At 38.4% G+C, this 12,857-nt stretch overlaps 1 protein-coding gene across 5 annotated transcripts in view; it reads right to left on the bottom strand.

The window, feature by feature from the left end:
* FNDC3A (fibronectin type III domain containing 3A) overlaps positions 1-12,857 on the bottom strand; it is a 167,602-nt gene that overhangs the window by 62,905 nt on the left and 91,840 nt on the right. For 4 of the 5 annotated variants that reach the window (XM_055133520.1, XM_055133530.1, XM_055133512.1 and 1 more), the window contains exon 4: positions 4,089-4,165. In XM_055133520.1, the coding sequence (XP_054989495.1) occupies positions 4,089-4,165 (77 nt within the window). Of the gene's footprint in view, positions 1-4,088; positions 4,166-9,907; positions 10,022-12,857 lie in introns of those variants that run through there. The other variant, XM_004604491.2, reaches the window with a different exon arrangement.

The following is a 12,857-nucleotide window of genomic DNA, read 5'->3' on the forward strand; positions in this document are numbered from 1 at the left end:
TTTATAACCAAATACAAATACTTGTAGCACTGTTTCCCAAGTGTAAATGTTACATAACCTGATAAGACTTTTCAACAGATATTTGCATTAAGTATGTTAAGCTAATCCTTAAAATGCTACAAATAGATATTAACTGGCTACTACTGCTCACTTTGACAGTAAACAAGAAATTTGGTACTGATTTTATGCTCTAACCAATTTTGTAGAATCAAAAGGTACCTGTCCTCTAATTTTTAAATTTCATGACACACAGAAAGAAGTTATTATTTTTAATATAAATGGCTATTTATATTAAAACAGAGAGATAGTGTCGCATAAGACACAGTGCCTTGCTTGTGGCTGATGCAGGTTTAATCCCTTGCATCTGGAATCATGCCAAGAGAATCCCTAAGCAGAGAGCCAGGAGTAAGTAATGCCAGGCGTGGCCCCCAAACCAAACCAAACCAAACCAAACCAAACCAAACCAAACCAAACCAAACCCAAACCAACCCAACCCAACCCAACCCAACCCTAATAATCGTAAGGGAAAAAAAAAAAGATATAGACCAAATAAGTCTGCTTAAAGGAATAAATCCGCATAGTCTTAATAATCACCTACCCTACATAAGTTCTAATTAGGAAAAGCTCTATTTTCTTCTTTAAGAACAGGTATTACAGGGGCTAGAGTGAAAGTACAGTGGGTAGGGCGTTTGCCTTGCATGCAGCCGACCCGGGTTGATTCCCAGCATCCCATATGGTCCCCTGAGCACCGCCAGGAATGATTCCTGAGTGCAGAGCCAGGAGTCAGCCCTGAGCATTGCCGGGTGTGACCCAAAAAGAAAAAAAAAAAAAAAAAAAAAAGAACAGGTATTACAGTATACTGAAGTGAATGTTTTATCGTTGCAGAGCTACTACACCAATTCCCTCTCCATCATAAGGTTATTAAAAAAAAGGAGAAAGAAGATTCTGTTTACTATCTTTCAATTTTATAACAGAAGTATGTCTTCTGCACCAGAAATACATTGTTTGATAGAACAGGTCTGTTTTCTCCCCCAAACTCAAAATAGTTCACCTATCACATAGAAGGTGCTAAAAAAATTATTGACTAAATGACATGGTGGGAAATATATGTTTCTTACTATACTAGAAACTACATTGTTTTTTCTCCTGTAACACCAAGCTAGTAGTGCTCACGAGTTGCCATCTTTGTTTCTCTTCTACTTACTTATAGCAACTGGTTTCTACATGGTTTTACCTGAATTTAGAACTACTCCAACTTGAATCTATTAAACCATTTCTCACCATTTATTCACAGGTATTTACTTCACATACCACACATACATACACAACAATGTCAGCAATGAATGACAACCCGTTTTTTCGTCTTATTTTCACTCTTGATCCTCATCTAAACCTTGAAGTACCCCTACCTTCTAGTTGCTTTCACGACCAATCACTGTTCAGGTTATTCTACTCAGATGAGAAAGAAAAGACTGCTATCACACTAATTTGAAGACTCTTTGCGAAATTTACCGACCTTACTGCTGTGAGCTGACAACATGACTAAGTGACAGAGGCCCTTCACCCACATTATGAGATCTACAATCCCCTCCTTGTTGGCTACCTTTCATCACCATAACAACCCACACTCCAAACAAGGCCGGAAAGCCAGTACAAGAAAGGCAGAAAGAGAGAACTTTTGGTTTTGCCTCTCAGCATTATCATTCAAGTAGTTTATAATCTTTTGCTTGTTAAGTCCTTAAGTTCATTAATGAAATATGCTTAGTGTTATCTGCTGCTGCAATGCTCACAGGGATATGTGAGTATAAACAATTTAAGTTTCTTCTATTTCTGTTATCATTTGCTTTCAGTGTCACCAACTGCTTTATGGTTGACTTTTCCAGTTTTTGTTGGACTCCCTCCCTATTTGTCTGCCTAGAAGTAGCATGCCAAAATTCTCTGAAAACCAAGGCCTGCGCAACAGTATAGGGGGTAGGGTAGTTACCTCGCATACAGCCAACCTGGGTTTGATCCCTGGCACTCCGTATGGTCCCTGAACGCAGGGCCAGAAGTAAATTCTGGACACTATTGGGTATGGGCCCAAATCAATAAAATAGAAATCAACAAATTCTCTGAAAATTCTTTATTTGTTAGATTATTAATTTTCTAAAATTGTTTGTAATTAGAAAAAAGGCAAATAAACAAAACTACATGTACATGATGATCTTTTGGTTATAATTTAATGCATTTACCTCCCACATGCCAGTATGCTAATATATTTTCCATTGGCTTATTCACAAAAGTAATATTCCTTTATGTTTAAGCTCTGGGTGAGTACATTAATGTGCTCTCTACATATCATTTTATAGTTAATATTAAATTTCCCTACCACATTGGGTAACATCTTATATAGTTTTGTGACTAATATTTTTTAAACACTGGTTTAAAAATATTAATGATTTTTCTGATCCAATAATAAATTTACTATATATGTAGCTAAAAATCTAATTTTTTACCCCAAGAGCTATTTTGTTTTTGTTCACGAGTGGAAAAGGGGAAAAATAATTGTCCTGAGGAACTGTGTGCTTCTGGTGATAGGCATTCTATATCTTTAAATTCTTTTTTTTTTTTTTTTTTTGCTTTTTTGGTCACACCCAGCGATGCTCAGGGGTTACTCCTGGCTTTGCACTCAGGAATTGCTCCTGGCAGTGCTTGGGGGACCATATGGGATGCCGGGGATTGAACCCAGGTCGGCCGCATGCAAGGCAAACGCCCTACCCGTTGTGCTATCGCTCTGGCCCCTATATCTTTAAATTCTTAAAAAATGAAATTAAGGGTTAGGGATGTTGACTCAAGTGGTAGAACATAATCCTTGCTATGTGAAGTGTTAGGTTCTATCCCAAGCAAGCACTACTAGATGAGATCCCTATAAAATTACAAAAAGCTTAAATTAATATATATGTGAGTTATTGAGTTCATATCTGAAGTGATTATAAATTGAATAGTGTAATACCATTAATATAAGTATCATAAATTTGAGGTTATCTCAGGTAAATAATGATTTCTTCTAATTTTTCTGGTAACGCCTTTCATTAAATCTTGCTGTTAATTTTTTTTTTCTTTTTGTGTCACACTAGGTGATGCACAGGGGTTACTCCTGGCTCTTCACTCAGGAATCACCCCTGGTGGTGCTCAGGGGACCATATGGGATGCTGGGAATCAAACCTGGGTCAGCCGCGTGCAAGGCAAATGCCCTACCCGCTGTGCTATTGCTCCAGCCCAAATCTTGGTGTTAATTTTAATTTTAAGCAAAAATCTGTTGAGGCACTTTTTTATTGTCCTATTATAAAATGCTCTTTGATAACGCAGATTATTATTTCCTCAGTTATATGGCTGAACAGTCTCGACAGTGGATTTCGATATTTGTAGTTCTGTTTTACCAAACCTTTTAGAACACATTAATTCTGCTGCATCCTACAAGTAGTAGATAAAGCTATATTATAGCAAGAAGCTCAAAATTCAATGTTAGGAAAAGAAATAAAAATTGAGATGATGAATACAGACTATACAGAATCACAGTAGTAGAAGAAATTAAACATCTGCAAGTCTTAGCAGTTTAAATCAACTTGTCTGCACCAGAAAGTTAGTTTTACTTAACTCAGAGCAGAACAGAGTTACAGATGTGTAGCAATGCTAATCCTCTTAGTTAGGGGTTATTGAACTGCAAGTCCAAATTTTTTCTGTTTTATATGACACAACTCTTATGGCTGTCTGTGAACCACTGTATGAGTAAGACTAGAAGCTGCAGAGCCTTGGGTTGCTTCTAAGCTAATGATTAATTAAAATAATGTCACTGTAGACAACCTTACAAGTTGATATTATTTTACGTATTCAGGAAGGTAATACTTTAGAATCAGTTCTCTATAATAACAGTTCAACACCCAAAGAAGATGCCAAATGACAAGCACAAAAAATTTTCTTTCCTTTTAAAATATACTAAACACATTTAAATAGAAGCTATATTATATTTCAGCAAAAATCTTAAAGTCAAAAAGAGTAACACTAAAATCACCATTATATACATTAAAAAAAAACTGCATAAAACATACCTGTGGGGCATATCCAGGAGGCACATAAATAGGAGGCACAGAACCATTTGGGGACATCATTGGAACCTGAGCAGGACCTGAATGGGTCACAGAAATCATCTATTAGTTGGAGACTACTTAGTAAGCTAGTGTTGGAAGTGAATCACACATTGAGTACTTCGTGTAAACACTCACACTCACAGTGACTATATTACTGTGAAAAGATGGGAAAAAAAGATTTTAGTAAGATTCTCTTACTAAAAAAATAGCTCATTTTACAAAATGTACCAATTACTCTACTTGAAGTATGCTTCTTGTACTTGCCTGCTGATGGTAACCACCCGGAGAGCCTTGAAAATGGTACCAATTTTCTGGCTCCCACAGAGGCTATTTTTTAGCATGCTGACAGAAAGTTCTGAATCAATTATTTACAAATACCCAGGTGATTATTATGACTCTTCAAGTTTTGTAACATGGACCTACAAGAAAACCAAACTAGACTTTGCATATAGAGTCAATGAAAGAAGAGATGAAATTCTGAGAAGAGAAAATGAAGTCCAGGGAAAAGCAGTACAGAAGAATCTTTGGAACTTGCTTTATGTCTGTTAGGGCTTGAGATTAAATTAGAGAAGTGCTGTAAATATATATTTAGCTAGAGAAAAACTGTCTTAGGCTAGAAGTTTGAGAAAAAGAAAATTCAGTCTATCTTACTTCTGTCTTTTACAGTGTTACCCTTTCCAAACAATTTTATAAGTGTATCTCATTACCTCCTCTTTTTAATTTTCTGGGATACCAAAGGCACTCAGGGCTGAGGACAGAGCAGAGGACATATGCCTGACCCAGTTTCCCTCTCCAGCACTGCATGGCCTCCTGAGCAGACGACGGATGGCCCCAGAGACCCTGAGCACTGCTTGGGAGGCCCTCAGCATCCCCCCAGAGGCACTGCTTTCAGAAGATGTGGTTTCTTCTTTCTAAAAATTAAAATTTTACTTTACATAACTTAAAAAACACCATCTCACCTTCAGATCCTTTTCCCCCTCTAATTTTAAAGAGCACTGTCCCCTTACCCACTAATAACATTCTCTAACTCATTTCAGGAAAATAAAAGCATCTAAAGGCCTGATAAGGCAATAGGGGAAAAGTCTTTTAAGTACAATTTCAAACTGCTGACCTTATATAATGGAGTTTGAATTTTTTAAACTGAGGAAAAACTTATACTGGGCAGAAAACAAATTTTAGTGCTAACACTATACATTATAAAGAAAACCAAACCAAAGAAATACCAAACAAAACAAAGTCTCAGCAAATCCAGATCAGTTACTCTTTCCGAGAGGGAGGGGCAAGGATCATAAAACAAAGTGGAGAAATGGGAAATTAGAGGTAAAGAAGAAAAATAAGGAGTATTTAGGGAAAGGTAGGCAGCAAGGGAAATATGAGTGACAAAAAAAGGACGTAGAAATGGAATACTATGCAGCTGTTAGAAAAAATGAGGTCATGACGTTTGCATATAAGTGGATCAACATGGAAAGTATCATGCTAAGTGAAATGAGTCAGAAAGAGAGAGACAGACATAGAAAGATTGCACTCATCTGTGGAATATAGAATAATAGACTATAAGACTAACGCCCAAGAATAGTAGAAATAAGTACCAGGAGATTGTTTCCATGGCTTGGAGGCTGGTCTCTCATTCTGGGTAACTCAGGGAAGGGACCACCAAGTAAAATGTGGTTGGAGGTCATGTGGGGGAAGGGTGATGCGGGCCGAATACAGACTAGAGATTGAACACAATGGCCACTCAACACCTTTATTGCAAACCACAACACCTAATCAGAGAGAGAGAACAAAAGGGAATTCCCTGCCATAGTGGCAGGGTGGGGTGGGGGGAGACGGGACTGGGGAGGGGGGGAGGGATGTTGGGTTTACTGGTGGTGGAGAATGGGCACTGGTGAAGGGATGGGTTATCGAACTTTGTATGGGGGAAACATGAGCACAAAGATGTATGGATCTGTAACTGTACCCTCACGGTGACTCTCTAATTAAAAATAAACTAATAAAAAAATTACATGTGAAAATAAAATAAAATAAATAAAATAAAATAAAATAAAATAAAATTCCACAAACAATAATAAAAAAAAAGGACGTAGAGAAAAGAGGGAGAGAATAAAAGCAAGTAGTAGAGAAAGGGAGACACAAAACTTGAGAAAAAACACCAGAAGACCTAGGGGAGAGCAAGGAGGTGGGTGACAGTTTGTAGGGCCTGAAGGGAGGGAGACTGGAAGAGAAAAATGGCGGGCTGAAGTGCAGAGGGTAGGTAAGGTACTTGTTTTGTATGTCCCTGAACTTGGTTTTATCCTTGACACTGCATATGGTCACCTGAACACTGTCAGGGGTAACAGGAAAAAAAGAAAAGAAAACAAAAAGGATGGAAGAATGGTAAAAGGAAGGAAAAAAAGGTTGGGAGAGGAAGGGAAAAGAGTCTCTAAGAGGAATTAAGGAATGGGCAGAGAGATAGTTCTACATGCTGGAGCACACAGGAACCACAGGTATGACTGCTGGTACCGCATGATCCCCCAAGCATTATTGGGAGTGACCCCTGAGCACCAAGTCTCTGAGCACCACTGGGTGTGACCTCCAAAGAAAAGGAAAAAAAGGCACATAAATATGGAGGGACACCGAATTATGACATATGCAACAATAAACTCTCAAATTCTCTTACCATCCAAGACAAGTCCACCAAATACACACAGTTGTTCAGAATGCTATCTTTACAAAGTTTATCGCCTATATTTTGAAGATATAGAAATTAAGCTTGCCCAAGAAACAAAACAAGAAATTTCTTTTCTTCTTTCAGTCCCCTTCCCATTCACTGTTCCCCAATGACTCTGGCCAGTGCTCCCCTGGGACTGAGTGTCACTCAGCTGTGACACTCACTCAGAATTACACACTTAATTCTGTCAGTGCCAGGGACCAAACTCAAATCATCCCGAGTCACACCTGCAAGGGAAAGATGCTACTGCTGAGCCAAACCCAGGCACTGAAGGAGGTTTCATATTTAAGGCTGTATCTCTATGTCTTCTTTAGTGAACATTAACCACTATGTACTAGAATCTTGCCTGTTAAGACCAAGAGTTCCATCTCGTGCAACCTAGTGTACTGAGTGAGGACCCAGAAGCTACAGCCTGTGATGCTGAGTAACAAAAGAATTCTAGCTGTACCACAGCTAGGAAGAGCAACCCCCTGGGGAGCAAGTGCCTGAGCCCCAATTGCTACTTGTTACCTGTGTGCATGACTCCCGCTACAGCAACATGGACAACAGAAGGAAGGAAAAGGGAAAAAATACTGTATCACTGGCAACTTTTGATATTTTCAGATTTAAGAACTAAATTCTAGGCTAAAGAGATAGTACAGCAGATAAGTCACTTGTCTTACACATGGAAACTGTGGTTTGATTCCTGGCACCACATACAGTCCCCTGAGCACTGCAAGGAGTAATCCCTGAGCACAAAGCCAGGAGTAAGTCCAAAGCACAGTGGGATATTCCTCCCCCTTAAAAAAAAAAAAAGAAAAAATTCCCTATGTTTCAATGCTTCTAAGGAAAACTAAGAAAAAGGAAGTATACCACTTTTCTAAATTTAAGTTTTTATTATGTATTCATTTACAAAATAAAATTTCTGAGATACTTTATACATCTAGACAAGAAAGGCTTTATTCAAAGTTTTTCACTTTTTAGATTTTGAGCCTGAGAAATGAGAACAATTTAAAATTAAATGCTGGTTAAATCCTACTAGCTAATTTATATGAAGCTGGTATACTGTTTTCTGAATAGAGATAATGTATATACTCAAGATATAAGAAATTAAGCTGAGAATAAAAATTTATTAAAAATATTATTTGAGGGCTGGAGCAATAGCACAGCGGGTAGGGCGTTTGCCTTGCACATGGTCAACCTGGGTTCGATTCCCAGCCTCCCATATGGTCCCTGAAGCACTGCCAGTAGTAATTCCTGAGTGCATAGCCAGGAATAACCCCTGTGCATCGCCGGATGTGACCCAAAAAGAAAAAAAAAATATTTGAATTAGTTGAGAAAGAAATCACACACTGAGCTTCTCTCTGTGCCAGGACAGTGATTGAACAAGTTTTCAAACGCAAATTTTATATGAAGGAATCAGAAAAGTAGTTTATGTTTTTTGTCATCATGTAAAAAGAGTTACAAATTAAAGTGGTAAAACCACGTAACTGTTTTGGGTTACCTTTCTTTTAATTAAAATTATGAAATACAGATACTTTGTAGTCACAATTTAAACTATATACGCTGAAAGCTGCTAAAATAAATTTCATAGTATAAAATTCTATTTTACTGTTTTTATGTTAAGTAAAATAGCTTTGTATAGGAAAATCTAATTAGAGGAGCTGGAGTGGGAGAAAGGGCGGAGAGAAAGTGGGAGAGGGTAAGGAGAGGGGGTGGAAAGAAAGAGAAAGGGAATGGAGGAGAATAAGGGGGGGAAGTAGGAGGGGAGAGGTGAAGAAGCAGGGAGAGGGAGAAGGTGAGGAAGGAGACAAAATAGGTTTTGCCAGAGGGGAAAAAGTCCCCTTTTATAAGTATAAAACTGAAATAGAACCCAAGCTAAAATAAACTGGAATAAACTTGTAATCTAGTAATGATTAATCCACTACCTTGTAATCATTTTTTCTTTTCCTTTTTTCTGGGGGGAGGGGGGTTGAAAAGCTGCACCCAGCTGTGCTCAGGGCTGACTCTTGGCCATGCCTTTGGGGACCGTATGCGGTACCTAGGATCCCACAGGGGTCAACTGTGTTCCAGGCAAACCCCTTAGTTGCTGTACTCTCTCTCTAGCACTTCAGTAATCATTTCACTAGAACAAGTAAATATCCTTATCCTGGGGCAGAAATGGTACATTGTTAGAGCAAAAACATTTTCATTAAAATAATTCATGGATATTGTACTCAATATCTAAAAGACTGGAGTGAAATAACATTTAACATGAAAAACACAAAGCTCCTTTTGTATGACTATAGCACTTAAAGACAATAATATTAACAGTATCATTTCTTTGTTATTCCTGTCTAAAGGGGCAACTCCCTCACAAAGCTTGAACACTTGCTGATGCAAATGTTCTGTTACCTCCTTAGTTCCCACAATATTTTCTAATTTAGAAAGTATTAAAAGATTAATTACAAAATGATTAAACAAAGAAGAGTTTTTCAGGGGATTCTATCCAGCACTAATGTACCTGGACCTAAATAACCACAGGCATACCTAGCAGCTTCTTAATAATCTACATAATTTTAGCAAAATCTAATTCAAATCAACACTACTATTTCCTACTCCAAAACAGTTCTATCACCCAAACTGAAAAACCCTTCATTTAAAATTACTTAAAAAGTGACACCAATGATTTAATAGACATTCAATCTACTGTAAGATAATTTTTTGTACATTTACATTGAATTTTCCTTTTAAAAAAACAAAACCACAAATCTATTCCAGTTTAAATTCCTAAAATTCAACTGGCTGCTGACGTGCTGCACACTCTGTAAGGAGCGTTCACAATGGCTTCCAAATATCTAATGCCAATTTCCAGATCCGAGTTGAAAAAAGAAAATCTAAGATAAAGGTGCTGGAAGAAATCATTCTGTGAACTATAGAGCAGCTCAACTCTATAAATTGAGCCGAACCTTTTTCTAACTACATGGCAACAATTTTAAATGTTTTTACAGCGATAGATTTGGCATCTACTGGAAAGCACACACGACATGACTTTAACACAATGCTTTCTAATTTGTAAAACTAAAGCAGAATGTTAAAATACAGCAAATCTTACCACTCATTTTGTTTTTACAGAAGCAGCAGAGAAAACGAAAATCCAACAAGGAAACAACGTAGTAGTACACGTTAACAGTTTTAATTGGAGAACGGCTGCAGGCTTTTTTTTTTTTCAAAGCTGTAAGAGGAAAAGATCCTTTGACCGAGTCACGTGACACATATCATGTGACCCGCAGTGAGCCAGAGAGGAAAGAGGCAAACTGTTCCTGCTTGCTGCACTTGGAAAAAGCAAAGGATTTCTACTGTCATTGCCTTCGAACGGAATCATCTTTCTGGATTGTTGATACACCACTCAAAAGCTGATAATACACTTTTGCAAGTAATTTATTTTAAATGAGCCTTTTGGCTTTCCTAGGATAACATCACAGGCACTACCTTAATAATCGAAGCTTATTTCCTCCTTTGTTGCTTTTTTTTTTTAATTGAGAAAGCTCATGACAGATATACTGGTTATTCATTTGAATAATTACTGGAAATGTTCTGTGTAACTCAATTAGCCAAACTCAAATTCACCCCTTAAAGGATGCTCACACACAGAACTAAAAACATAGATTTTATCAATACTTTACTCAGAATGAGATCCCCCCACCCCAAGTATTTAGTATGTCAAGCTAATTAAGAACCACATTTACATTTAGTTTTAATTTTTCTTCTTTTGGTAAGATTTAAGATTACTACAGATACTTGATTAATACTCACACCCATTTCCACAAAACGTAAAAAACACAGATCCTGAAAAGTCCATGGCTTTCCTATACACAAATAATGAAAGAGAAGAATGAGATATTAAAAAAAAAATCCTGTTCACAATAGTACCTAGGAAAATCAAGTACCTTGGAATCAGCTTAACTAAAGAGGTAAAGGACCTATCACCGTATCACTGTCAACCGGTTGCTCATCTATTTGCTCCAGCGTGTACCAGTACCGTCTCCATCGTGAGACTTGCTACTGTTTTTGGCATATCGAATACGCCATAGGTAACTTGCCAGGCTCTGCTGTGGGGGCGGAATACTCTTGGTAGCTTGCTGGGCTCTCCGAGAGGGATGGAGGATCAAACCCGGGTCAGCCCCGTGCAAGGCAAACACCCTACCCGCTGTGATATCGACCCCCCAACAATACTCAGCAGGAATTAAAAAGATAATAAAACCTAGTGGGCCAGAGATGGTACAGCAGGTAGGGTTCTTGCCTTGCCCATGGCTGACCTGCACTCAATCCCCTTATCTCTCCAGCCTCTGTGTGGGGTAACACATCTCCACATAAGCGCACAACTGAAGTGAGCTCACAGCACTTCCACCAGCCTCTCCAGCCCCACCTTATCCGGAGCTGTCGCAGGAAGCTGACCAGAACCCACCAACCAGTGAGACACGGCTGCTGTGTGGGCCACCCCGCCAATGCCCAACGGCATTAAGAAGATACTTGACTGGGAACTATACAAGGGAAATTACAAAACACTACTCCAAGAAAGAAAAGAGGACAATAGGATGTGGAGACACATCCCCTGCTCAAGGACAGGGAGGATTAACATTGTCAAAATGGCAATACTGCCCAAAGCACTATATAGATTTAATGCGGCCCCTCTCAGGATACCCATGACATTTCTCAAAGAAATAGACAAAACACTCCTGAAATCCATATAGGAACAATAACCCCCCACGAATAGCTAAAGCAGTCCTTGGGAAAAAGAAGAGTGGTATCACCTTCCCCAACTTCAAATTCTACTACAAAGCAGTAGTAATTAAAACAGCATGGTATTGGGCTACAAACAGAACCGCAGACCAATGGAATAGAGTTGAATATTCTGTCAGAATCCCAAATATATGGACATTTAATCTTTGACAAAGCAGTAAGGAAAGTGAAGTGGAACAAGGAAAGCCTCTTCAACAGTGGTGCTGGGAAAACTGGATAGCTACCTGCAAAAATATGAACTCTGACCTCTGTCTAGTGCCAGGCACAAAAGTCAGATTAAAGTGGATTAAAGACCTCAATATCAGACATGAATCTATAAGGTACATAGTGGAAAATGTAGGCAGAACCCTCCATGACATTGAAGCTAAAAGAATCTTTAAGGATGAAACAACCACTGACCAAGCAAGTGGAAACAAACATACCCAAATGGGACTACATTAAACTAAGAAGCTTCTGCACCTCAAAAGAAACTGATCAAAACACAGAATGGGGAAGAATATTTACCCAAAACCCAGGGATTCATATCCAGGATATACAAGCCGCTAGTAGAACTGTACAAGGAAAAACCCTTCAACCCCATCACAAAATGGGGAGAAGAAATGAACAGAAGCTTCTTCAAAAAAGAAATACAAATGGCCCAAATGGCACATGAAACAAAATGCTTTACATCACTAATCATCAGGGAGATGCAAATCAAAACAATAGTGAGATATCATCTCACATCACAGAGACTAGCACACATTCAAAAGAACAAAAGCAACCAGTGCTGGCGTGGATGTGGGGAAAAAGGGAATGTCGAACAGTCTATCCATTTTTGAAAACAATATGGGCATTCCTTCAAAAACTAGAAACTGAGCTTCCATATGACCAAGAAATAATATAGCTTCTGGAACTATATCCCAAGGGTGCAAAAAAAGCACAGTGGAAATGACATCTGCACCTGTATGTTCATTGCAGCACTCTACAATAGCTAGAATTTGGAAAAAACCCGAGTGCCAGAGAACAGATGACTAGTTAAAGAAACTTTGGTACGTCTACACACTGAAACACTATGCAGCTGTTAGGAAAGATGAAGTCATGAAATTTGCTTATAAGTGGATGGTCATGGAGAGTATCATGCTAAGTGAAATGAGTCAGAAAGAGGGATAGACATAGAATGACTGCACTCATTTGTATAACATATAACATAATAGTCAAGGATGGCTGAAGGAATCATTTGGAATGGTAGACCTGTGCTGTAAGTAGATAAAGGACCAAACATG

Source organism: Sorex araneus, chromosome 1, assembly GCF_027595985.1.
Source record: "Sorex araneus isolate mSorAra2 chromosome 1, mSorAra2.pri, whole genome shotgun sequence".
Taxonomy (NCBI): domain Eukaryota; kingdom Metazoa; phylum Chordata; class Mammalia; order Eulipotyphla; family Soricidae; genus Sorex; species Sorex araneus.